At 39.6% G+C, this 26301-nt stretch overlaps 1 protein-coding gene across 10 annotated transcripts in view; it reads left to right on the top strand.

The window, feature by feature from the left end:
• kmt2ca (lysine (K)-specific methyltransferase 2Ca) overlaps nucleotides 1–26301 on the top strand; it is a 471931-nt gene that overhangs the window by 359485 nt on the left and 86145 nt on the right. For 9 of the 10 annotated variants that reach the window (XR_005942627.1, XR_005942628.1, XM_041184363.1 and 6 more), the window contains 9 exons: nucleotides 985–1089; nucleotides 1469–1516; nucleotides 8998–9135; nucleotides 9235–9267; nucleotides 9366–9485; nucleotides 10967–11114; nucleotides 12454–12668; nucleotides 14642–14715; nucleotides 17037–17219. Coding sequence is in view for 8 of the 10 variants with exons in the window: in XM_041184363.1 (XP_041040297.1) it covers nucleotides 985–1089; nucleotides 1469–1516; nucleotides 8998–9135; nucleotides 9235–9267; nucleotides 9366–9485; nucleotides 10967–11114; nucleotides 12454–12668; nucleotides 14642–14715; nucleotides 17037–17219 (1064 nt within the window). In the remaining 2 variants the exon portion in view is untranslated. The remainder of the gene's footprint in view (nucleotides 1–984; nucleotides 1090–1468; nucleotides 1517–8997; nucleotides 9136–9234; nucleotides 9268–9365; nucleotides 9486–10966; nucleotides 11115–12453; nucleotides 12669–14641; nucleotides 14716–17036; nucleotides 17220–26301) is intronic. The other variant, XM_041184365.1, reaches the window with a different exon arrangement.

Genomic DNA, 26301 nt, shown 5'->3' with positions numbered 1-26301 from the left:
GGTGGGAATCTGGAACTCACTGCCTGAAAGGGTGGAAGAGGCAGAAACCCTCATAACTTTTAAGGAGTATTTGGATGTGCACTTGTGATGCCATGGCATACAAGGCTATAGGCCTAGTGCTGGAAAATGGGATTAGAATAGTTAAATACTTGTTTGACCAGTGCACACTTGATGGGCCGAAGGGCCTTTTTCTGTGCTGTAGACCTCTATGACTCTATTTTGACGGCCATTACTTGTTTCAAAGATCTGATATAGGTCACAATTGCTGAGTTTTGTACACTTGCATAGCACCTTACTGCAAAGTTAGGTGAAGATAAGGTAAACCATTTGCCCCATTTGACTTATTCTTCTGTCCCAACCTATGGTCTCTACAGCACAGCATTAAATTGCGTGTTAAAAGACTCCACCGAGTTTTTGCCTCACTGCCCCACTTAGAAGACCATTTCAGGTATCAGTTATACTGTATGCAGTATTTGTGCTTCCTTATATCACTCTTAAACTTGACTTTCACTAGTTTATGCCTAGGTTCCCTCATTGTGTGATAGTTGTTTTACCTGAAGTAGTATTCATAATTGTAAGGGAATTCCCAGTTTAATTTGGGCTGGTCAAAATTCTCCTTTAGTGTAACCTTTCTGTTTGCACCTATCTTTCTTGCCTGTTCGTAGCACATCCTGTCCTCATGATTATTTTTGACCCAGCAGTCTATAGCAAATCACATCATTGAAACATCTCAAAATATTGAACTTAACGACTTTTGTAATGTGGTGACTGTTACATAGGCAGTAAGATTCACAAACATTGATTAGCTGAATGACTGAACTTTTCCTTCATGCTGCATGGCAGAGGGAGTAATGTTGGTCAGGAAACCAAACCTTTCTTTGAATAACATCATATGACCTTGGACATCCACAGAGAAGGTGCTATGTAAGTGCAAGTGGTTGCTGAACTGCCTTTTCCTGAAAAGTTTATTTGATCGTTCTGCAGGTAACGGAGATGACCCACTAGCTGATCTCTCAGAAGTCCTTACCACAGAAGACGATATCCTTGGAATACTTTCTGATGAACTGGGAAAAACAGGAGATGAGTCAGGTATGTTTGTGCAATGCTGTGGAGCTCATGAACAGCATCTTCGTAGTGGAAAAGAATGCGGCTTCCTGTGAAGTTTGAACATGTCACTTTGCCTCAGTTTCTCTTGCTTTTTATCTAGTTCTTATTTGTAGCAAGACACTTTTGTGCCTGAACAGCTGTTTGAATTTTTTTTCCCAAGATTTCTTTTGCTATAAATTGCTTTGCTGCTTGATGCAATTAGCTGAAGACATTAACAATGAATGATTATGCTACTTTATGCTGTACTGCCCAATGACTGTCGCATGCTGTTGAATTGGGTATACTTGTGTGTGCTGCTTTCGTTTTTTTTGGTCTTCATTTCCCAGTTATTCATCCATTTTATCTGGTTTGGGTCCTGTAGGTCTTGATTTATGCACTTTCCAGGTCGAGAATTCACCTTCTCCATTTGGTAAGAGACTAAATGGTGGATAGCAGTAGTCCCATGTCTGGTGCTTTTTGTCTTTATCAAAAGCAAATGTGCATGCCTGTGTGTGTTTTTGAGAACCTCCTTTCCAAAGCTCCATCTGTTTGTTCTATGGCACTAACAAACTTTACCGTGGCTAACTCATTTGCTTCAAATATTTGCACACAATTGACTAAACTGAAACTTTTAAAATCAGTTTTAGAAAGTAGAATAACTAGGAATTCAAACCGTTTTGTTGATATGTTGACCTTGAACCTCGATCCTAAAACTCATTAGAAAATGTAGCCTAGATGGATGGTAACTATTCTACTGAATTTGTATCTACTTTCCATGGTCCGTTCTTAGAAATTAATGCAGGTAGTGACATGTACAGGAAAAGAGCAGTCATATGAGTCGAATGTGAGGAGGCATTCTATAATCCTAACTAGATATATCTATAATTGTGGTGAACAGTGTTGAGGCCTCTAAAGATGCATAAGATGGCCGGGGGGGGGCGTATTAAGGATACTTGAAAGATTAAAGATAACATGTTTCAAATTGGCTCGAGGATAACCAGTTAAATGTTGCTGAAAAAAAATGGCAGCTGGTTAATGACACGTCATTAATGCGTAAATTGGCCAACAGGTTCAGGGGATTAAGAGATGTACCCATGAGTTGTGAATCTCCAGAACTTGCTGGTCAATTTACGCTGTTTGCTTTTCACAAACAGAATCTTGTCCTTAGTCTTTCCTGTTATTTTTAAGAACTTGCTGGTTAGACTATTAAATGCCCATTAAACTTGCCAAAGAAAGTTAGGCCTGGTGATTAAGTACGTAACTAACCTTTTAACCATACGAAAATTGATAATGCAATGCCAATCAACTTGTCTAACAAAGCAAGGGAACAGTTTAAACTGTTCAACTTCATTCCTACATGCAGCAAATTGTTTTGAGGTTTTGTAAACTTTAAATTTAATAAGTTTTCATTCTTTTCCTTTCTGTCTTTCCCCCCTTTTTGTCCGTTCTTTTTTTCCCACTCTTTTTTTTCTTTCTATACCTGATTTGACTGTAATTCACCCTCTTTCACCACCATAAAACCATAAGACATAGGAACAGAAGTAGGCCATTCAGCCCATTGAGTCTGCTCTGCCATTCAATGAGATCATGGCTGATCTGATAATCCTCAACTCCACTTTCCTGCCTTTTCCCCATAACCCTTGATTCCCTTACTGATTAAAAATCTGTCTATCTCAGCCTTGAACATACTTAACGACCGAGCCTCTACAGCCCTCTGCGGTAAAGAATTTCACAGATTAACAACCCTCTGAGAGAAGAAATTCCTCCTCACCTTTCTTAAATGGGTGACCCCTTACTCTGAGATTATGCCCTCTGATCCTAAACTCTCCCACAAGGGGAAACAACCTCTCAGCATCTACCCTGTTAAGCCCCTTAAGAACCTTAAATGTCTCAATAAGGTCGCCTCTCATTCTTCTAAACTCCAATGAGTACAGGCCTAACCTACTCAATCTCCCCTCATACAAAAATCACTCCAGACCCAGGATCAACCCAGTGAACCTTCTCTGGACTGCCTCCAATGCCAGTACATCTTTCCTTAGATAAGGGGACCAAAATTGTTCACAGTATTCTAGGTGTGGTCTAACTAGTGCCTTGTATGGTTTTAGCAAGACTTCCCTATTTTTATACTCCATTCCCTTTGAAATAAAGTTTAAAATTCCATTTGCCCTCCTATTACCTGCTGAATTTGCATGCTAGCTTTTTGAGATTCACACACAAGGACCCCCAAATCCCTCTGTGCTGCAGCTTTTTTAGTCCTTAAATCTTGTTGAGGGGGTTACACTGTTGGTCCCGCCATTTACTCAGCTACCCTTGGCCTTTCATGCTGCTATCAACTTCTAGCAAATCAGGCACAAAACATTTTTGAGATGAAGGACACAGGAAAATGTCTATTTAACGGCATACACCATGAGATGCCCCGCTCAAACAGGATTTGGCTCACTACAGAGATGGTTGGTTACAAAGAAGGCATCCAAAAAAACTGAAAAACTGGTAGGGGTGGGTGGGGAGAGAAAGAATAAGATTATGTAAATATATGCATGTGTAATTCTTATCACTACACCTGATTATTGGCAAGACTGCAACTTTCTTGGAGCAAATAGTTCTTAGGAACATACACTCTCTAATGTTACCAGCTTTGCTATTGGAGATATGAGAAATAATGTCACAACAGTAGGAGGTTCAATGTTTAGAGGAACTATGACTTCTTAGTTGGATCGTATGCTTATGTTTCTTAGTCTTATTTCTTACTCTTGTTATCATTTTGCTTTAATGACCTAATTAAGTGCCTGTAGTGCACCAACCATTGGACTAAGTAATAATGTGTAAATAGACTGAGATAAAAGTAAATAATAAAGTAATGGCTTCATTATGGTACATTAGAAGCTCTGACAAGTTGCCCTTGAACTACAGACTCATTACCACCTCACACTACTTCTGATTTAACTCTACCTGCTATACTTTTGCCCACTCACTTAGTCTGTCCATGCCCCTTAATAACTTCCTACTCCCATCATGCAACTTAATGTGCCTCCTAAAGCAGTGTTGCCTGCAAACTTGGATATATAACACTATATCCTCCCTATCTCTTGTCACCTCTGCCAACCCTCTGTAAACTCTGCGTTCCTCCAATTCTAGCCTCTTTTGCATCCCAATTTTCTCAGCCTCTTTATTGGTGGCAGTGCCTTTAGCTGTCTACAACCTCACACTATCAACTCATGTCAATGGGTATAATGTAGGACCTTGAACATTGTGAGGGCCAATATATTCTTGAAGGGAGGATAACCAGAGTCGTGAGGAATGCTCTAAACAAAAGCAAAATTCTGCAGATACTGGAAATCTGAAATAAAAACAGGAAATGCTGGAAATACTCAGTAGGCCTTAGCAGCAAATGTGGAGAGAAAATTAACATTTCAGGTCTGTGACATTTTACTAGAGCTGGGAAAAATTAGAAATGTAATACATTTTGAACATGTAAAAGAGAAGAGGGTTGGAAAAATGACAAAAAGGCCTATGATGGGGTGGAGAGCAGGAGAGATTAAATGACAAAAGATTTCTTGGTACATGGAAAAAGGAAGTGGTAATGGGACAAACAAAGAAACAAAAGTGCCTAGAGGAAGAGTGGGTGGCAAGAAGTAGAGCTCACTGTAGTGACAAGCTCAATTCATTGAGATGGGGGAGTAAAGAAATGAAGCTGAGGCCTCGGCTAAGGAGCGATCGTTCAGGGTCAGAGAAGGAAAGTAAGAGGGTATTGTGAATACACGGTAAGGGTCGAGATTGGAAGAAGGAATGGGGTCAGAGGGTAGTGGAGGGGAGGAAGGATTCAGAGGTGTCTTGGTACCCTTGAGTTGTTGAATCTTGCTGTCCTTCATATCTGAAAGGAAGATGCAGCCTTTTTCTTGAAGTGCTGGATGAGGTGATGGATGAAATGAAATGAAACTGTGGACCAAGACAGCTTTGAGATGGTGCTGCTGAAAAGAGAGGCCTCGAGTGTGCCTGTGGCGTGCACGGCATTTAGTGTTTATCTCAGGATGTGGTTAGAACAGCAGAGTGCTGAAAGTCTGGGAGATATCTGTAATTGTGATGGATCCTGTTATGACTTGGCAGGTGATATGTGCCATTCACACCTCAAATCCACAAGTGAAACTTGGCCACGCTATCACAATGGTTTTGTGATTTGTATTTATTATGAGAAGATTTGTGCACTGAATTCAGAAGTAATGAGTCCACTAACACCTTTGGAGATTTTAAAAACTAAATTAAATATTTATTAACAAAAGAAAAGATTTCAAGCACATACATAAGATCACAGTTACTTAATACTGTAACAAATCCCAAAATCGCTAATTAACCTCTGACTCCCCCCCACTTTAAGGCAACAGTCCCAAAATAGATTTTAAATTTAAATACGCAAGCCAGCAAGTTTACCACAGCAACCACTCGACATTGGAATTCCAAAGGCTTTTTAACACAAATTTAGTTACTGGACACAGCAAGCTTCTGCAAAAGTGGCTAGAGGCTTACTCCAAGTCTGTCACACGGTGTACCTTTCAGGATTTTACACTGCCACACCCCTACATAGTCTTCCATCCCTCTTTTTGTATATGTTTTCTCTCTCTTTAATCTGTAAATTCCATTGTTCTACAAGTCTTTGGAAATTTACTTTTCCCGTAAATATAAAAATCTTTCATGTTGCTATTATGGACAGTACCTTTGGGAAAAATAAACATACAGCTTGGCCTTGCTTACCTTGTTCATTGAAACATCCTATCATCCCTTTGAAACCCAAACAACCCTTCAGTTATCTAAAAATGCAAATTTCCTTCACACCCTACATGCTAAGCCATTATCCATGTTTACTTATTAGCATTTCAAATGCCTTTTAGCCCCAACTACTTTTGATAATTTCAAGCTTGCAGTCTATCTGACTTTAATTCAATTAAATCTCACAGACAAGAACCATCTACACTCACACCCATTAATCTACTTTACAATCAACCGTTATAATGAAAAAATGTTAGTTTCATGATAGTCCAAAAGATGAAGTGTTGGAATTGAAGTGGACATAAATTGGAGCCACAGACAGTTGCTAAGGAAGCAGATATGACTAAGAAAGCAAGTTGGCAGATATGTGATCAAACACAAGAAGGGAAATGGAAAGCAGTACAAATTAACAAGGTAGAGGAGACAAAAGGAAACCCCATCGGAGTGAACAGAGCTTCTTCAAGGTGGGAGTTTCTGGAACAGCAGTAGCAGTGAATTAAACACTAATACAAAAGCAAAATACTACAAATGCTGGAAATCTGAAATAAAAATTGAAAATGCTGGAAATATTCTGCAGGCCTGGCAGCACAGTGCAAGGTCAAAGGGAGTGGTGATGGGACAGGTAATGAAATAAAGGATGCATCTAGAGGAAGTGTGAAGGACAGGATCCTGAATAACTGCTGTCTGAAAGTAAAAGCAATGAGAGAAACAAAAGGAAAAAAAAGCCAGTTGTGTAGATAAGCAGACAGAAGAGTTCCAAGAGGGTTAATTGGAGAAAATAATTTAAAAAATATTAAGTGGGGAAAGTAAAGGAAGTTTTGCCAAATCAAGGCAATCCAAACTTGTGTATGTATATAATGCACTGACCTTTTAGCCATCCTTCCTAATGTCTGATTATGCTTTTATGAAGGGCCTTTGGATGCTTTTCTAGGTTAAAGGCAGTGTATAAGTGCTAGTATTTTTGATAAATATCTGGAGTTTACAATATAGGATGTAATTACTAAGCTTTTATAAGGTAAAGTCAGCAGGATTTCTGAAGGGGATGATGTGCTTGACCAAATTTAACAGCTTTTTTTAAAGAAATTGGAATATAGTATGTTGATTTTTATATGGTGTTCTAAAAACAATTCTCAGTTACCAAATGAGGGACATGACAAAAATAATGGCACAAGTTGTTATGCCAGGTAGACATGGCATATTCATAACTTCTAAGATACAAACTAGTTAATGTGGGCTCCTTGAAATTAACTTTTCCATTTAACAAGTGGACAACGTGTTGCAAAGATGACCTCCGAAGGTGAGATGACTTGGCTTGTGTATTCAAAAACTGCCTCACTGCGTTGTAAGGCCTAAAGGGTATGTTCCAAACTAAGTGTTGTCAACTACACCCATCCTGAGCCCATTAGGAGACATTCCTGAATTGAATGGGTCTCTTTGAAGCAAAGGAGGGTATCATCTAAACTCTCCTCTGGATGAGTGTCTTAAAACAATAAACCAGGATATGGGTAATCAGCCCAAGACCACCAACATATTTGGAAAAGGAACTGAAATTGTGAGGAATCACATAGTAAGGCAGCTGTGATTGTCCCTTTGTAATTCAAGTGTGGTCTGCAGAAAGTGAGAGACAGCAGCAGCAGAGAAGGAGTAATACCTATGCCTTAAAAGACCAGAGTTTGTAACATTGTAAAGTTTCCGAGCCCGTCCCTTTTAGGGTCCACCAATACAGTAAACTGACCTCTGGTAACAAGACGACAAACAACCAACTTGGTGCCCTGCAGAAAGTCCGTCTCTTCGAGAAAATTCTGTAAATGACTTCAGCAGTTGAACTCACCGAAACTATCCTTCAGTAGTGAAGACATCTTCATCACACCTGCAACACGTGTTTTCCAGAACAAGACAGTTAAATGAATTATGAACTAGCTTATTTGCTTATAACCTAAAAGTGTACTATTCTCTTCATCTGTACTAACCTTGAGTGTGTTTTTGTGTGAGATTCTGAGAGTGCATGCCATAGCGTTAGATTTCGGGGTGAGCACGTAAATAAACAGCCCTCTTTCTTTATTTAAACCCATGAAAAGCTTGCTGCTGGTTATTCAAATTGTCCACCTACTCAAATTAAAAAAGCACACACACATCATTCTCTCAAAAGCTTACTGATTATAGACAGTTGGGAAGGAACACTGATTTCAGCAGTTTTCACTTACCCTGTGTGTAACAGTATGAAGAGTATAAAAGTAGTGAGGAGATAGTGTTGATTTATTTTAGATGTTAGCGAGGATGAGACATTACGGTAATGAAGCAATACTTGGAGTTAAGTCTGACATAAGTCTTAAAATTCTGAAGAGCTGTAACCATAAAATAGCACAGCAGATGAAGCTATTCAGCCCATCAAGTCCATGCCATCTCTTTCAAATCCACTTGTCCCACTGTCCCCACTCTTTCCTATATTTTTGCAATTATTTTCTCTAGGTATTTATCCAATTCCCTTTGGAAGGCTATTATTGAACCTGTATCCACCAGCTTATCAGGCAGTGCATTGCAAATCCTAAATACTCGTTGTCTAAAGCGGCTTTTCCTCATGCCTCTTCTGGTTCTTTTGCCAATAACCTTAAATGTGAATAGTATTAGATTCTTCATTAAAACAGGAACAAAAGGATAGAAACTTCATTGAATCACACCAAGAGTTAATGGAGAGATGACAAACAACTTCTTTATACTGCTTAGAATTTGGAATTTTCTGTCATCAACAATTGTTAAAGCAGAGTCCATAAATAGTTGGTTAAAAACGAGTATTATTAAAAGGTGTGAGAGTGGGATTAGACTGGACAGCTTGGGAAGAAAAAAAATCAGTAATGCGTTGAAAATCATAGAATGTTACATCATAGATTTGTTTCTTGATTATATGTTCCTGTGCTCTATTACGTTCTATGATTCTAGGCTTTGCAATATTTGGATTACTTCTGCCTGAGTAACAATTTGCACCGGACTTCCACGAACTACAATATCTTATTCAGAATGAATTACTGGCAATAAATCAAAAAAAAGTTCTGATTTTAGAAGACACAATGAGTACTGCCAACTTCTCAGAACACAAGTTTCCAATGCACTTACTGATTTCTGTCACAATAACGCAACTAATGTTTTGTTTAGCTGGACTGGATATTGGGCCCATTTCAGAGGATCCATCTACAGTTTCCCAGTCAAGTGGAGGCCAAGGTTCCCGACCTTTGACCGAGGAGCAACTAGACCGAATACTTAGCCCTGATCTTGAGAAAATTGTCTCCGATGGTAAGATGTTTTTCCCACCCGCCCACAATGTATTTGTTTCATGTCACATTGCTGAAGCTTTTCTGACAAATGACTTGAAAATTTTATTTTGTTGTACAGGTACAATTCTAAGTAAGCTGTACAAAATTCCAGGTATTTATTTTCAAGTATTTAAGCAGTTTAATAAACAATCTATATATCACATGAGTTTAATTCCTACTAACATTATCACCTTTATTTTCCAAATAAAGAACTGGAGGGAAAGGAAGTGGAAGATCTATTCACAGCCGTATTAAGTCCTTCAGCTAACCAGGCACCTCCGCCTCCACGGCCTTTACCTCCTTTGCCTCCACCGCCTCCACCTGACCATGGTATTGTGTAACTTTGTTAAAGTAATTTTGTTAAAGCTGCCAATTTTCATTGTCCCAAAGCTCCATGCATGTGATTAACAGTCCCAAATGACTTTGCATATGTTGATCTACTGCTGTTAGTTTGAGTAAAAAGGATTATGAATCTTGACAGATTTGTACAAGTTATTTGCTTCATTCAGATGCAGTTATACTTGAGCCGACCGTCATTTTTTTTCTTCCCCCACCACCTCCCAACAATGGCATATTGGTAATGGCAATTGGTATTTAAAAATTATAAAATTTGAAATACTTATGACATATGTTTAATTACATGCCGCCTTACCCCTTACTAATGCATTTGTCAAGTGATCACGTAGAGTGCATCACAGTTGGGCTCTTCACACTCTCTCTTCAACCTGTAATTTCAAAGGAGCAATTAGATTAAATAATTCAAACTTGAGTTTCAGTGAGGGATTTGTGAGTCATCAGAATGACCAAAGTATGCTTTTGCTGCCAAAATTAGTTTTACATGCCCAAAATAAGTAAATAGATACTTACAATGAAATGTCAGTGTTGTTGTTCTTCTAATATTTAAACATTGATGTAAATTTGGAGATTGATTCATAGCATATTCTAAACAAATCCATATTTAGCACAATCGTATTTTTTCAGTAAGATCCTCTTATCCAGATGTTTTGGTACTAAAATGCCTCATTAATAGGAACAGGAGGCTACCATCGTGGTCTAGGACACACACCATATATCAAAATGTGAACAAAAACGGAACTCCATCAGTGAAAATCTCATCTCGTTCAAGGAGAGGAGATGGAAAGTATCACTGCATGGGCACAGGTCCTTAAGCAAGACATAACTAAACATGTTTGGAGATACTGGGAGCTTGAGAAAACTGCAATACCATTACCCCTGATTAGAGTCAGCATTGTTCAATTAGCCTAATATATTCATGATTTTATATATTTATGCATACACAAATAACTTAGTACCTTGTATTTACTTTTGTTTACTTATGAGATGTGGGTGTCGCTGGCAAAGCCAGTGCTTATTGCTCATCCTTTATTGTCCTTGAGTACATGATGGTGAGCCACCTTCTTGAGCTGCTGCAATCTTTGTGCCACTTTTCTAAGCATAGTAGAGTTCTCTGCGCATTTCTGCCTCAGCTGCTCCACAAAAATGCATAGATATCTCATTGATATTTACTGGACCTGGCTTTTCACAAATTGGCCATCAAATTTCCATGCATAAAGAATAGTAAGTGCATTTCAATAGGTGATTCATTGACCATAAGGCACTTTGGAATATTCAAAGAACTTAAAAGGTGCCGATGCTATATAATTGTAAATCTATTTTTCCCCAGTTTTTATATTGCCAAAAAAGAAAATGATTGTAAAGCATTTAGGGAATTTGAAGACATTTCACTGTGTAACTCCATTAATAATCGTTTAACAGTTAATAACTTTTCTTTCCCTACCCCTGTCATTAAGGAGATGGTGCATTTACCAGGATGCCAGCAATGAATGGAGTAGTTGGACCACATCTACAGCAACAAACATCTTTAGCACCTGGAGGTGGACGGTGCCTCACCAGCACTTATTCTTCTATCCCTCAGTCACCATTCACCGATAGCAGCAGGTGAGTATGCAGCATTATTGCCTGCTTGATGCCATTATTACAAATGTATTTAAACATGGCAAAAAGAATAGCAAATTTAACCTACAGGCTTTTTAAATTGTGTGAAATGGATTTCATTGAAATAATTGCTCTATTCCTTTTAAAAATACATATTTTGATAATGCAACCTTTTGTTTTGAGGAAATTTAGCTTGTAAAATAACTGCTTCTCCACATAATGATATGAATGCCACTGCAAAAAGATAGTAGGTTGGGCATGTTAGTCAGAGTACACAAATGACAGTAGGTTGAGTGGTACCCCAACTTAAACATTCACTCCATCGCTACTGACGCGCAGTGGCAGCAGTGTGTGCTATATACTAGATGCCCTGTAACAACTCACCCACCCTCCTTCAACAGCACCTTCCAAACCCGCAACCTGTATCACCTAGAAGGGCAAGAGCAGCAGACCACCTGCAAGTCTACCTCCAAGCTGCACACCAATCTGACTTGGAACCATATTGCTGTTCCTTCACTGTCGGGGATCAAAATCCTGGAATTCCCTTCTCAGCAACACTTTGGGTCTACCTATACCAGATGGACTTCAAGAAAGTGGCTTACCACCACCTTCTTGAGGGCAATTGGGGATAGGTAACATATGCTGGTATTGTAAGCAACACCGACATCCCATGAAAGAATAAAAAATAAAGGAAGCTGTACCATCTAACAAAAATCATAGGATTGCTATCTTATAACAGCTGTTTCACAACTTGAGAATTGTGGTCATTTGCAAACATTCCAATTTAAATAAGATTAAAGTTCCCTCTAAAATTTCAGCTGTCAGTGCGAAACACACTAATCTGGATTGGTTAGCTCTGGTTTGTATATGAACGATCTGCACTTTGAGAGTTCCCAGTCTCACAATGCTGAAGGCAATTTATTTCCAGTGCAGGGGAGAGGAATAAACTGGAGAATTGATCCACTTCACTGGTGCACACCAATTGTAGACTAGAATGTTATTAAGTGTAAAATAAAGTATAAATATACGCTTGAAGGGCTATGGACCAAGAACTGGAAAGTGGATTAGGCTGGAGAGCTCTTTTTTGGTCGACACGGACTCCCTTCTGTGCTTTAAATTGTTTCTGTGTCATTTGGGGTGTGCCTATAGAAAACTTGTGGTGAAAATGGAGAACTTTCTAATGAAAGATTTAATTTTCATTGAACTAGCAAATATAATGCACATGATGTATTCTAGATTTTTTTCAATTATTTAAATACATGTGTCTAGCATTCGGATCTATAATTGGATGATTCTGGCAGTATTTTTAACTACACATATTTGAACTGGATCAATTTAACAGAGACAAGAATCATACGTTTAGTCAAGTTGTTACAGAGCCTCCTAACCCGTGGGTTCCCTCTGCTCCTGCCGTGGAGGCGGAAGGCGACACACTAAACTACACACAGCGGAGTACTCTGAAATGGGAAAAAGAAGAAGCTCTGGGAGAGATGGCAACAGTCGCCCCTGTTCTATACACAAACACGAACTTCCCCAACCTGAAAGAAGATTTTCCAGGTAGTTTCATATAATTAGATCATATTTCTGGAAATGTCAGAATGTGTTCTCAAATTAAATGAAAGATTTACAGTGCAGTTTTTTTTAAAAAAAATATAAAATTTCTCCTAATTACACACTGAAATAATTTAAATATTGATGTATTGATTTGTTTACAAATATTTTAACTTGAAAACATTTGTCCCTTTGTCACATCGTGGTGTTGCCTTGAAGTTAAAGGATTTATTTACAGAAAACATGTTTCAAAACATTATAAAGTATTGCTGCCTGATACAATCTTGTGATAGACAATCATCATGCAAATTTAAGTGGCACTGAGGACATTGCACTGCATGTCTTAAGTAATTAAGTGATTTCCTATGAATTAGGATGTACTTATTTAAGGTGGATACAGATAAGAATATTCATTAATGTAGTTCAATAATATCAGACATGTTTAACAACACAATGTAATGATGTGTACTGATGTCTTCACAACATCTCTGGTTAGTGTGAAAACTGCTAGGCCAATGTTTGCACTGCACCAGATTACTGCACAGATTTTTCTCTCGAAATTTGGCAGTATTGACTCTGCAAACTGATTTGCAAGTATCTCCACTGTCATGAAAATAACCCTTTTTAAAAATAGCAACAACATGACTCCAGAACCAAACCATTTGGCTGTCTTGTATGATAAATTTACTGCTCATTCCAGGCGGAAGAAAGTTTTTGAATGACATAGCAAAAAATGAGGTATAATACACATTTGTTCAAAAATACCTTAACTATCCTTCTGAATTTAGAATTTTAAGTTATTCCATCTTGTACAATTTAGGAAAATTTACTAGTTTGCTGAGAGTATTTATCTTACAATCATAGTCATTTGTTCTTACTACAGATAATGTTGACCTGTATATCAAGTGAGACATTGTGAAGCAGATAGCACCATTTTAAACTTCGATGTGTATGTACCTGTACAGAGATCTTTCCCTGTGCAAATACAAACAGTTCTGCAGTATCATAATCTGGTTGTGAGATATGAGGTTAGCAACTGCCCATTTCTGCTGAATCTCCAGGCAGTAAAATCTTGGTCCCTAGTTCAGATCTGACTTTGACACTGAATCAACTCTAGTGTCAATAATTGTTAAAATGACCCATTTAGATGAACAGATAACAGAGAGTGCTCCCTGTACCTCCACAAGGTAAATCACTTAACTGCCTAATATGATATTGCGAGCACAGTTCAGGAAGGTACTATGCTCAGTCGTTAGTCTGTGCTAAGTTAGCTGTTCTCAGCAGAGGAGGATTCAATATGTGTTTCTAACATTTTCCTTTTTTTTGTGATTATTTTGTTTCCATTGGTTAGACAGATGGCAGCAATCTATCATTTTTGCCTTATCATAACTTTTCATAATCTTAAAGGCCTCTATCAGTTGTCTGGGCTTACCTTGTTCAGACCAAGCCTGTGCTCTTTCATCCTATCTTATCTATAAATCCATGCAGCTAGAGAGTGAAAGACCTTGTTTATACTGCAGCCTCTTGAGACAGCTCTAAAAGCATACTTCGCAAACTTGCAGAAGTCAATTGCATGTGATTGTATTTTTTTTTTATTTTACTAGTGTATATATGGGAGGTGATACAGCGGCTAATCAACTGACTGTATTTGCATTGTGTTGCTTCCAAATTAGTTCTGGTGTTCGACCGAACTCCAAAACTTATTTTATTTTAGACTGAGCAGTTTAGAATGCAGAATTCAGCTTATGTTGGTGATCTGAGATCAGACTTGGGCACGTGTTGGATCACCAATTGCCAGTGTAAATGAGATTCTACAACCAGTTTAAGCCATGACATGTTTTATTAAGGTGGACACTCATGTGAAGTTGATGGCAGGTTTTATGGGTTTTATATTGTTTATTGCATGCAAGCTCATATTTCAGGAAATCACCAAGCATTTACAGTCCACAAATCAGACACTATATCTATTTGTTCTTCAGATTGGGCTACCAGAGCGAAACAAATAGCTAAACTGTGGAGGAAAGCAAGTTCCCAAGAGAGGGCCCCTTATGTGGTAAGCATTATTTTCTGGGCATAACTTTGACTGCTGAATGTTGTGATTCTGTAAGGAATGAAAACTCAATGGCTTGTTTAACTGGGCTATTCGATTCCTGATTACAATAGGTTGGGACTTCAGACTTGAGCAACTTAAAAGTTGATGAGACCAATGTGAGCAGAGCCCATTTAAAAATTTTTACTGCGTTTTACCAAAACTTTTCAATACTGTATATAATTTAGATTTTCAGGTGCTTGCAATACAGATGGAGGGATAAGATGGATATAGACCGTGGGCCAAAGCCTTTTTACTTGTCTAGTTTTTGAGTTCTGTAGTCCAAATCTGGGAAGCATCTAAGACCATCTGGGAAGCACCTAAGACCATTGTAAATATGTTTCAATATGTAGCTGAAGCAAAAACTGCATGTTCCCAAGTCTGAAAATTGAGCATCACTGAGAAATTGCCAGAAATGGAAAATGTAAAATTTCTATGAGCTTTCTTTTCACTATCAATGGTGGTGTATTACCGTTAAATTTTGAATATTGGTGGAATAAGAAATGGCCAGAAGAAGTATTGCTGAGGATATCTGGGCCTTACGGTGCACTTAAGCATAAATCTGTTATTTTTCATATCCATTGCAAAGGAAGAAATTTACCATAGCAACCATTTACTCCGTGCAAGATTATTTAAACTTCAGATGGACTCTTGCATTCATTTATCATTAGACACTCAAGAAACTTGACACCATCCAAGACAAAGCAGCCCTCTTGATTGGCACCCCAATACCACCTTCAACATCCACTCATTCCATCACCGACATACAGTAGCAGCAGTGTTTACCAAGATGCACCGCAGCAACTCACCAAGACTCCTTCAACACCACCTTCCAAACACACTGTTTCTATCACTTAGAAGGACAAGGGCAGCAGAAGCCTGGGAACACCATCACCTGCAAGTTCCCCTGCAAATCACACACCATCCTGACTTGGAAATATATCGCTGTTCCTTCACTGTCGCTTGTCAAACTCCTGGAACTCCCTTCCTACCAGCACTGTGGGTATACCTACACCACATGAACAGCAACAGTTCAAGAAGGAAGCTCACCACCACCTTCTCAAGGACAATTAGGAAGGGTAGTAAAAATACTGACCTAGTCAACAATGCCCACGTCCTGAGAGAGAATTAAAGAAAAAGTTTCATCGTTTTGTTAGGATCATAACAGCTGTTGTCTTGGTGTTGCAGTCACTTCTGATAAGAACCATGAAGGCTTCAGCTCCCTTTTCCTCAGCCTTTGTAAGGTCCTTGAGTAGAGGTGATGGTGCATATATTTAAGGGAAGATGGTGGCGTAGTGGTAATGTCACTGGACTGGTAAACCAGAGGCGCAGCTTAAGGCACTGGGTGCATGGGTTCAAATCCCACAACAGCAGTTGGTGGAATTTAACTTCAATTAATAAAATCTGTAATTAAAAGCTAGTCTCCATAATGGTGATCATTAAACTACCATTATTTGTCACTAGTTCACTAATGTCCTTTAGGGAAGGAAACTGCCCATCTTAACCTGGCCTGCCCTACATCTGTGGAGAGATGTTAAGTCTGTTAATGTTTTAGCTCTGAAGAAGAGGCATATGACTCGAAATGTTAACTACTGTTTCTCTCTTCACAGATGTAGGCCAGACCAGGTAAGGATGGTATATGCTGCAGACCTGCTGAGTTTTTCCATCATTTTCTGTTTTTTTTTTCCATCTTCATACAGCTCTCTCCTCCATCATCATCATCATGTGTGGTCCTTGGCGCATTGTAGTCTTTCCATGTCTCTTTGCCCGCTCTCTGGAAGAGCTAACAAAATCCCTTTCCCCATACTGTTTCAAATTCATTTTCAAAAATTTTCCATTTTTCCTTCAAACATGTGTATTCTCCTTTCACCATTGTTTCTGATACAAAATTCCATGTCCTAGCAGTCCTCTGCTTATTTTCCTTTAAAAATCGCTCAAATTGTAAGGGAAACATTTTGTTTAAAAGGCTGTAGATGTCGGTGGGGGAATATCATGTAGTCGAGAATAAAACCACAGCCTTGTGGTTTCCTGAGGTGTGAACTTCTTGGAACAGAATTTGCCTGTCTTTTTTAATCAAGTGACCTGCTAATAAACTTGCTTTCTTAAAAATCACATTTAAAAGCCTTGTTTTCTTATGGTTTTGTTAGCGAGTAATTATTTAAAGAAAACTAGGAAATCCTAGTTTTTAAACCTTGGACGATATTTTAAAAATAGGTAATATTCACCATATGCAATAGCATAATGTTCACTTGCAAATTGAAAATTAATTGTAATACAATTTGCAGCAAAAAGCAAGAGACAATCGTGCAGCGCTCCGTATAAACAAGGTTCAAATGACCAGTGAGTCTCTGAGAAGGCAACAGCAAGAATGCATCGATTCTGTGTCTCGCCCTGACATTGATTTGCCATTTAAGGATCAAATGAAGCAAAAGGAATCGGAACATGAACAGGAATGGAAGCTTAGACAGGTAATTGGATTCATATGTGTTACCATTGATAATTTGTGATGCTCATGTTCATATAATTTTCCTAGTCAATTGTGTATAATTTGTGACTTAAATATGCACAGAATGTCAATGCACATTGACAATATTATTTTAGTTCAAAAGCCATCATTAACCAAATTTAGGCTGTCTGTAATGGGAGCAGTTAACTTGAAGGTTAAACACTCAAATTCCTGAATTTGATCTTGCCACCAGTTCTGTGGAAGTTGGGATCTATACAAACCAGACAGTCTACTCCTGAATAGGACCGGGACAAATGTCCTTGCAGGGAGATTAGCTAGTGTTGTTGGGGAGGGTTTAAACTAGATTGGCAGGGGGGTGGGAATCTGAAGGCAGATTCAGATAGGATACATTCAGACCAGGGAGCGGGAGACAGAAAATTAGTGGGCGACTGACAGACAGAAGAAGCAAAGGTTAAAAGGTTTACAGCACAGGAATTTGTTAATGTTAAAAGGTATTTATTTAAATGCAAAGAGTATAGCAGACAAAGCTGATGAGATGAGGGCACAGATAGGCAGCATGATATCATTGCTATAACAGAATCTTGGCTTAAAGAAGGGCAAATATGGCAGCTCAACATCCCTGGATATAAACTTTTCAGGCAGGATAGGGAGGGGGCTAAAAAAGGTGGGGTATAGTATCATTGGTTAAAGAATTAATTACAGCTGTAATAAGGGATGATATACTAAATTAATCATCAAATGAGGCCATTTGGATTAAGCTCAGGAGTAAAAAGAAAAGGGGCAGTCATACTACTAGGAGTGTACTATAGACCCCAAATAGTGAGAGGGAGATAGTAGAGCAAATATGTAGGCACATTTCTGAGTGCAAAAACAATAGGCCAACAGTAGTTGAGGACTTCGACTACCCTGATATCAACTGGGATATGAACAGTGTAATAGGCACAAAGGGCACAAAATTCTTGAACTGCATCCAAGAGAACTTTTTTTAGCCAGCACGTAACAAGCCCAATGAGAGGGAGTGCAATTCTAGATTTAGTAGTAGGAAATAAAACTAGGCAAGTAGAAATAGCAGCAATGGGTGACCATTTTGGAGATAGTAACCATAATACAGTTAGATTTAATACAATTATGGAAAAGGATAAATATAGAACAGGAGTAAATGTTCTAAATTGGGGAAAGACAAATTTTATGAAGCTAAGAGGTGATCTGGCAAAAATGGACTGGTTGCAGCTACTTGAAGGAAAATCAGTGACAGACCAGTGGGAGGCATTTAAAAATGAGATTCTTTGGGCACACTGTGGACATGTCCCCACAAAGAAAAAGGGGGGTACTGCCAAATTTAGCGCCCCCTGGTTATCTAGAAGCATACAAGCCAAGATAGATAAAGCAGAAAAAGAAAGCTTAATACTGTAGAAAGCCTCGAGGAATGTAGAAGGTATAGGGGTGAAGTAAAAAAGGTAAGTTGGAAATCAAAGAGAAGATATGAAAAAACATTGGCAGATAAAATCAAAGAAAACCCAAAGATGTTTTAACAGTACATTTAGAGCAAAAGAATAGCTAAGGAATGGGTAAGGCCAATCAGAGATGTAAATGGTAACTTGTGCTCTAATGCTGAAGATATGCACACGGTTCTCAATCAGTACTTTGTCTCTGTCATCACTAAGGAGACGGATGAAGCAGATATTATATTTAAAGAGGATGAGTGTGAAATATTAGATACAATAAGCATAGTGTGAGAGGATGTACTGGAGGGACTGACATCCTTGAAGGTGGATGAGTCACCAGTGTCGGATGGATTGTATCCCAGACTGTTAAAGGAAGCCAGGGAGGAAATAGTAGATGCTCTGCGGATCACTTTCCAATCCTCACGAAGTGCAGCCGAGGTACCACTGGATTGGAGGCCTGCGAACATTGTACCATTATTTAAAAAGGGTGCAAGGAATAGACAAAATAATTATAGGTCGATTAGTCTGACTTCCTTGGTGGGCTAGTTATCGGAATCAATTCTAAGACAAGATAAACTGTCACTTAGAAAGGAATGGATTAACCAGGGATAGACAGCATAATTTTGTTAGGGGAAGATCGTGTCTTACTTGCAAAAAAATTCTATTAAGTTAGTAACAAGGAGGATTGATGAGGGTAGTGCAGTGGATGTTGTCTGTATGGATTTTAATAAGGTATTTGACAAAGTCCCATATGGCAGACTGGTCAGAAAAGTAAAAGCCCATGGGACACAAGGGAATGTGGCGAGTTGGATTCAAAATTGGCACAGCGACAGGAAACAAAGGTGATGGTTGATGGACGTTTTTGCGAATGGAAAACAGTTTCCAGTGACATTCCATAGGGCTCAGTGCTGGATCCCTTGTTGTTTGTTGTATATATTAATGATTTGGACATAAATATGGGTGGCATGATTGGGAAATTTGCAGAAGACTCAAAAAATTTGGCACGTAGTTGATAGTGAAAAGGATAACTGTCGTCTCCAGAATTATATTAATGGTTCGGTTGAGCGGGCGGAGAAGTGGCAGATGGAATTCAATCCAGAGAAGTGTGAGGTAATGCATTTGGGGAGGGGAAACAAAGCAAGGGAATACACAATAAATGGGAGGATATTGGAAGGGGTAGAGGAAGTGAGAGACCTTGGGTGTGCATGCCCACAGGTCCCTGAAGGTAGCAGGACAGATGGATAAAGTGGTAAAGCAAGCATATGGAATGCTTTCCTTTATTGGCCGAGGTATAGAATACAAATACAGGGATGTAATGATGGAACTGTATAAAACGCTAGTTAGGCCACATCTGGAGATTTGTGTACAGTTCTAGTTGCCACATAACAGGAAGGACAGAATTGCTCTGGAGAGAGTACAGAAGAGATTTACTAGAATCTTGCCAGAGATTGAAAATTGCAGGTATGAGGAAAGGTTGCATAGGCTGGGATTGTTTTCCTTGGGACTGAGCAATCTGAGGAGGTGACCTGATTGCGATGTATAAGAATATGAGGGGCCTAGATAGCATAAGTCAGGGATGTCCTGTTTCCTCTAGTAGAGAGGCCAATCACCTGGGGGCACAGATTTAAGGTGATTGGTAGAAGGTTTAGAGGGGGCATGAAGAAAACCCTCTTCACCCCAAGGATGGTGGGTGTTTGGACTTCACTGACTGGTTTAGTGGTGGATGCAGTAACCCTCAACTCACTTAAAAGGCACCTGGATCTGCACCTAGAGTGCTGTAACCTGCAAGGCTACAGACCTAGTCCTGAAAGGTGGGATTAAAATGGGCAACTAGTTTTTTTTTCTTCTTTGGCTGACAAAGACACGATGTGCCGAATGGCCTCTTTCTGTGCTGTAACTTTTCAATGGTTCTATGGAAACAGGTTGTTTTTTGTGGAGTCATTTTTGTCTAATTAATTTGCATCTTAACTGGGGAGCAGTATTGATAACAGCCAAAGAATTCTATAGCGTAGAATGTTCCTCGTTGATGACAGCCAACAAGGCATTTGATTTGTAATCTTAAAATAGGATCCATGTTTTCCATAGAAGCTCTCCATTTTTTAAGAAAAGAAATTCCCCCTCCTCTGTCCTTGTTAGACATTTTTTTTAAATCTTAGACTAAGAAAAGGACACTTATCTGATGTTCTTATAGGGGAGGAAGGGGACAGTACAACATAAAATATGTCAGGAAGGAAGTATGAGATGGAACAACATTTTAAAAGAAAATATTTATTCTTCCTCCCAAGAATCAGAAATGTTATATTCCATTACAAGTTCTATATCAGTTAGATTGAATGGGAGAAAAGGAATTTGGGAAGGAGAACAAGGCTGTCTGTTCTTCCACTCTATTTAAAAATTTGCTCGCAGTGTGGCTCAATTAAACGTGCTAAAAGCCTTCACAAACAGTGCCCTGTCATTTGCACACAGAAAAACCATGTCCACCTTTTGAACCTTTACCAGTTAAACAAAAGCTTGGGAGATAGCCATTCTGGCTCATTCCCCATGGAAATGCCTTGACCAATCAGAGTCAACTTGCCTGGTTTGAATTTGAACAGTTAACTTGGCAGTTAGAGTAATTATAATGGAGCCTTGAATTATCCTAATATCTGGGATAGTGATAGTGTAAAGGAAAAAGGTTATGAAGTGTGTTCAGAAGAATTTCTAAATTGTTATGTTTCTGCCACAATGAAGAAGGAGGCACTGCCACATCTGGTTCTGGTGCATGAGGTGAGTCAAGTAGATCAAGTGTCAGCAGGGGAACATTTACGGTAGAGTGATCATAGTATCATAAAGTTCAAGTTGGCTCTGGAAAAGGACAAGGAGTAGCCTTTTTCTTCTTTATTTATGGGATGTGGGCATTGCTGGCTAAGCCAGCCTTTATTGCTTATCCCTAATTGCATTTGAGACAGTAGCAGTGAGCTGCCTTCTTGAACTGCTGCAGTCCCTATGGCTTGGGTATACCCACAGTGCTGTTAGGGAATGAGAGCCGACTTCAATGGGATGAGAACAGATCGAGCCCAAGTAAATTACAATCAAAGATTGTCAGGCAAAACTGTAACTTAACAATGGGCTGCCTTCCAAGAGGAGATAATTCAGGAACAGTTGAGATATATTGCCATGAGAGGGAAAGGTAGGACAAACAAACCCAGAGCTTCTTGGGTAATGAAAGTAGTAATAAGATAAAGCAAGAAGGTGCACTGACAAATGACAGATAATACAATTGAAACCAGGCTGACTACAAAAAGCTCAGGATGGAAATGTAGAAGGAAATAGAAACAAATGGAGTATAGGAAAATGGCAGTGAACAAAAAATAGAATCTGAAAGTCTTCTGTAGGTGCAAAAATGGAGGAATAGGGCCAAGTAGGGACCAAAAAGGGCATTTATCCATGGAGGCAGATGGTCTTGGCTATGGTATTAAATGAGTATTTTGCACCTGTCTTTACCAAGGAAGAAGATTGTGCTCAAGTCATAGGGCTTTAACTTCCAATTTCCCCAGCGTCGGATGAGGGGTAGGGGGGGTACCCCAGAGATGTGCTGGGGTGTTCCTCTCAGAATTTCACAGGTAAGGGTTTGCACGGCAATTGCCCAGAAGTGCAAACTTCCTCTGGAAAATTGGTCTGCGCTGGGAACGATCTGAAAATGTGATTTAAATCTCAAACTTCGGATAATTCCGGCTGTGTTAGACAAATAGTAACCCAGAAAAAGTTAGAAGAATGAAAACCTCTTCCGACTTCTGGATAACTATTGTAAAGACCCTAACTGACTCCCCGCACCCCCATGGTGTTTCCCACCACCCCTCCCCCCTCCAGGGATTCCTCCTACTGGCATGGGACTCGCCTGACCCAACCTCCCCCTGTATCCAAGGTCCAATGCCACCAACACCCCCCCCCCCTCCCCTCCCCCGCTTCACCCCAAGGTCTGACGTGCCCCTTCACCCCATCCAAGATCCAATGTATACCTCCTCCACCCCAACCAAGGTCCGACCACCACCGCCCAAGGTCCAACCTCCCCACTCTTCCCCCATCAGAGATCCATCCACTACCCCCACACCCCACTCCCCTGAGGTCCAATCCAGCCCCCAAATCCTACCCACTTAGCTTAGACACTTGCCTTCACCCTGGCCTGTCAATTTCAATGGGACCTTTAACTCACTGGTTTACGGCAGCTAGTGTTGTTAAAAAAAAAAATGGGGGGGGGGGGCGTATCCTTCTTCAATCCAACTCTGCTGGACTGTGACGCTAGGCATCAGGGACAGCTGCACTGGCAGTATTGCGTCCAGCTTGAGTTGGAAGGTCAGACGAGACAAGAAATTTAGTGTGAGCAATTGGGTACTGAGTGATAATCCAACACTGATTGCCACTCCAAGGAAGTTACAGCCCTTAGTAAAAGAGAAGGTCTTTGAAATGTTGAATGGGCTAAAAATTGATCAAGAGGATGTATTACAAAGGCAGACTGAATTTCAAGTTGATAAGTTACCAAGGTCAGATTAGATACACCTGAGAATACTGAGGAAAGTAAAAGGTGGAAATTGCGAAGGCACTGGCCATAATCTTCAATTCCTCCTAAGATACAGGTGCAAGAGCACTGGAGAATTGCAAATTTTACATCCTTGTTCAAAAAGGATGTAATGATAAATTCAGCAACTACACAAGTCAGTTTGAACCCAATAATTGGAAAGCTCACTCACTCAACGAGTTACCTTGGTCCAGTGGTAAAATGAGTCTAGACAGCTGGAGATAGATCCGGAAGCAGTGGGTGACCAGCATGTCTTCTATGTCTTGTCGAGCTCTGTGTTCCCCAACTTGGTGCTGACCTGCCTTCAAGGCTATTGAATCTTAGAGATGGTCATATCTGCCCAGTCCACCCGAATCAGTCTTCACATGCCAGGGTAGATAGATTTCTAAGTTGCCGAGGGTAGGAGGCCCAACTCTCACCTGGTTTGCCCTGCCCACCGAAGCAGCTTACTAGGGTATGAAGGGAGAAGTTGTCACTAGAAGCAATGGCGATGTGGGGAAAGACTTTTCCGTGCAGCAGGTGGTTCGGATTTAGAATGCACTTCCTGAAAGAATAATGAGGTAGATTCAGTCGAAGCCTTCAAAAGAGAATTGAATAATTATCTGAAGCAGATAAATTTGCAAGGCTATGGGGAAAAGGCAGGTGAGTGGAACTAGGTAAATTGCTCTTGCAGAGAACCAGCACAGACACAACAGGCTGAATGACCTCCTGTGCTGTAACCATTCTAGAATTCTATGACCTCGCATGCAACTTAAAGATGAATCTGTAATGTGGGAACAGCAGGACAAGTTTTGGGGAGGAATTGGGGGAATAATGAAATACATTTGTATTGATGGATATATCGAGTCCCTCATGTCTTTGTTAGCATGCCGATAAATCAAGTTGGAGGAATAATTATATTTGTTCTTTTTATAGATGTAAATAAGAAACAGGAGCAGAAAAAGGCCATTCGGCCACTCAAGCCTGCCCTGCCATTCAATAAGGTCATGGCTGATCTGCCCCAGGCCTCAACTCATTTGTGCCAGTCCCTCATAGCCCTCAACTCCCTGATATTTCAAAAATCTATCTACCTCCCCTTTAAATACTTCCAGTGATCTAGCCTCCACAACTCTCTGAGGTAGAGAATTCCAGATATTCACTACCCTATGAGTGAAGAAATTCCTTCACATTTCAGTTTTAAATGACTGTCCCCTTATTCTGTAACAATGTCCCCTAGTTCGAGATTCCCCCACTAGTGGAAACATCCTCTCAACATCTACCCTGTCAAGCCCCCTCAGAGTCTTGGACGTTTCAATAAGATCACCCCTCATTCTTCAAACTTTAATGAATAAAGGCCTAACTGTTTAGCCGTTCTTGATAAGTCAACCCCTTCATCCCAGGAATCAGCATAGTGAATCTCGTTTGAACTGCCTCCAATGCCAGTATATCCTTTCTTAAATATGGGGACCAAAACTGTACACAGTACTCCAAGTGCTGCCTCACCAACACCCTGTACAGTTGTAACAAGACTTCCCTATTTTTAAACTCCAACCCCTTAGCAATACAGGCCAAGATTCCATTTGCCTTCCTAATTACTTGCTGCACCTACATGCTAACATTTTGTGTTTCATGCACAAGAACACCCAGATCCCTCTGTGCTGCACTTTTTTGGAGTCTCTCTCCATTTAAATAATAGTCTGCTTTTTGATTCTCCCTACTATAGGGCATCTGTATTTGAGTGTAGAACAATAATAAGTGTGCATTTTATAGCACCTTTAGCATTAAGAAACATTCAAAGTCCTTCACAGAGGCCTGATCAAATAAAATGGATATTTTGCCAAGAGAGGAGAAAATGGAAGGGGAATGCCCTAAAGCTTTGCTGAAGTGGATTTTGAGGAGGAGAGATGTAAAGATTGAAGGGAAGTGATATGATTACAGTGCCTTTCAGCAGAAGCACAATGGCATAAATTGTTTAATACTTTTCCCTTAAAAAAGTTGGTGGACAGCTTGCAGTTGTTTGAACAGTCCCATTTATGGCTATTCTTCCTTTTCCCTCTCTGAGCCATATACATACATTCAGCACCATACCTACAGTCCATTTTATGTCTCTTTGTCCATTGTTGAAGTGAAAACCTGATGAAAAACTTTCTAAAAGACAAAGTTTTCCATTGTCTTTGAAAATTGACACCAGGTTTCCTGTAGATGTTACATAACAATTAGAACAACATGCACATAGTTCGAGTAAACAACATAGCAATAGCCCAGATTTTCTGGTCAGTGCCAAAGCGGCATCACTCACCACTGATCTGTAAGAAAGCTGCCCACAACGATCTAGCAATCTCTGTGGCATAGATTTCACGGTTCCCAATGTCAGTTTGAATCGGGCACCAAGTCAAGGGGATTTCCAGGCATCCAGGAGTAGTCATTTTAGCAAATACGGTAAACAGCCAATCATATTGAAGTATTCTCACAGATAGCAAACCAGGAAGTAAAATCCACATCACTTTCCATTTAAATTTTCCAGATAGTGAACTAAATGATTAAGATTGAAGCTAAAATAGGAATAAAAAAATTTTAATATTTCGAAGTGTGATTTTTTATCGTAATGGAGAAATTTATCATTCCGCAAATATAAAATTAATCTTTCTGGACCAGTGAGGCTGCTCAACAGAAATTATGAATTTAGTATGCTGCTAAAACCCAGTTACGTCTCGTTTAACAAGGTACAACTTTTTCAAGGGTTCTTAAAGCGAGACTAATAGCATAGAAATGGAAGGCCTTATTGATTCAATGATTTCTACTTAATTGAAGCCTAGGGAGACTTCACCAGTGCACTCTATGGAGAAATGCTGACAGCAACATCTTGATTTCAGCCTTAAACTCCAGAAGTTATTGTCAGATTCCGAGAAGTAATGACTGAGAATGCTGGCAGTTTCGTCATCATTGCTACCACAAAATCTGTGCAATGGCGGGAATTTAGCTCTAAAATGTAACTTTGTTTATAATGGAGATAATGGAAGAGCAATGCCCTAAAGCTTTGCTGAAGTGGATTTTGAGGAGGAGAGATAGAAAGATTGAAGAGAAGTGATATGATTACAGTGCCT

Source organism: Carcharodon carcharias, chromosome 3 (genome assembly GCF_017639515.1).
Source record: "Carcharodon carcharias isolate sCarCar2 chromosome 3, sCarCar2.pri, whole genome shotgun sequence".
NCBI lineage: Eukaryota > Metazoa > Chordata > Chondrichthyes > Lamniformes > Lamnidae > Carcharodon > Carcharodon carcharias.
The sequence above is the reverse complement of the archived record's forward strand: the minus strand, read 5'-3'. Positions and strand labels throughout refer to the sequence as shown.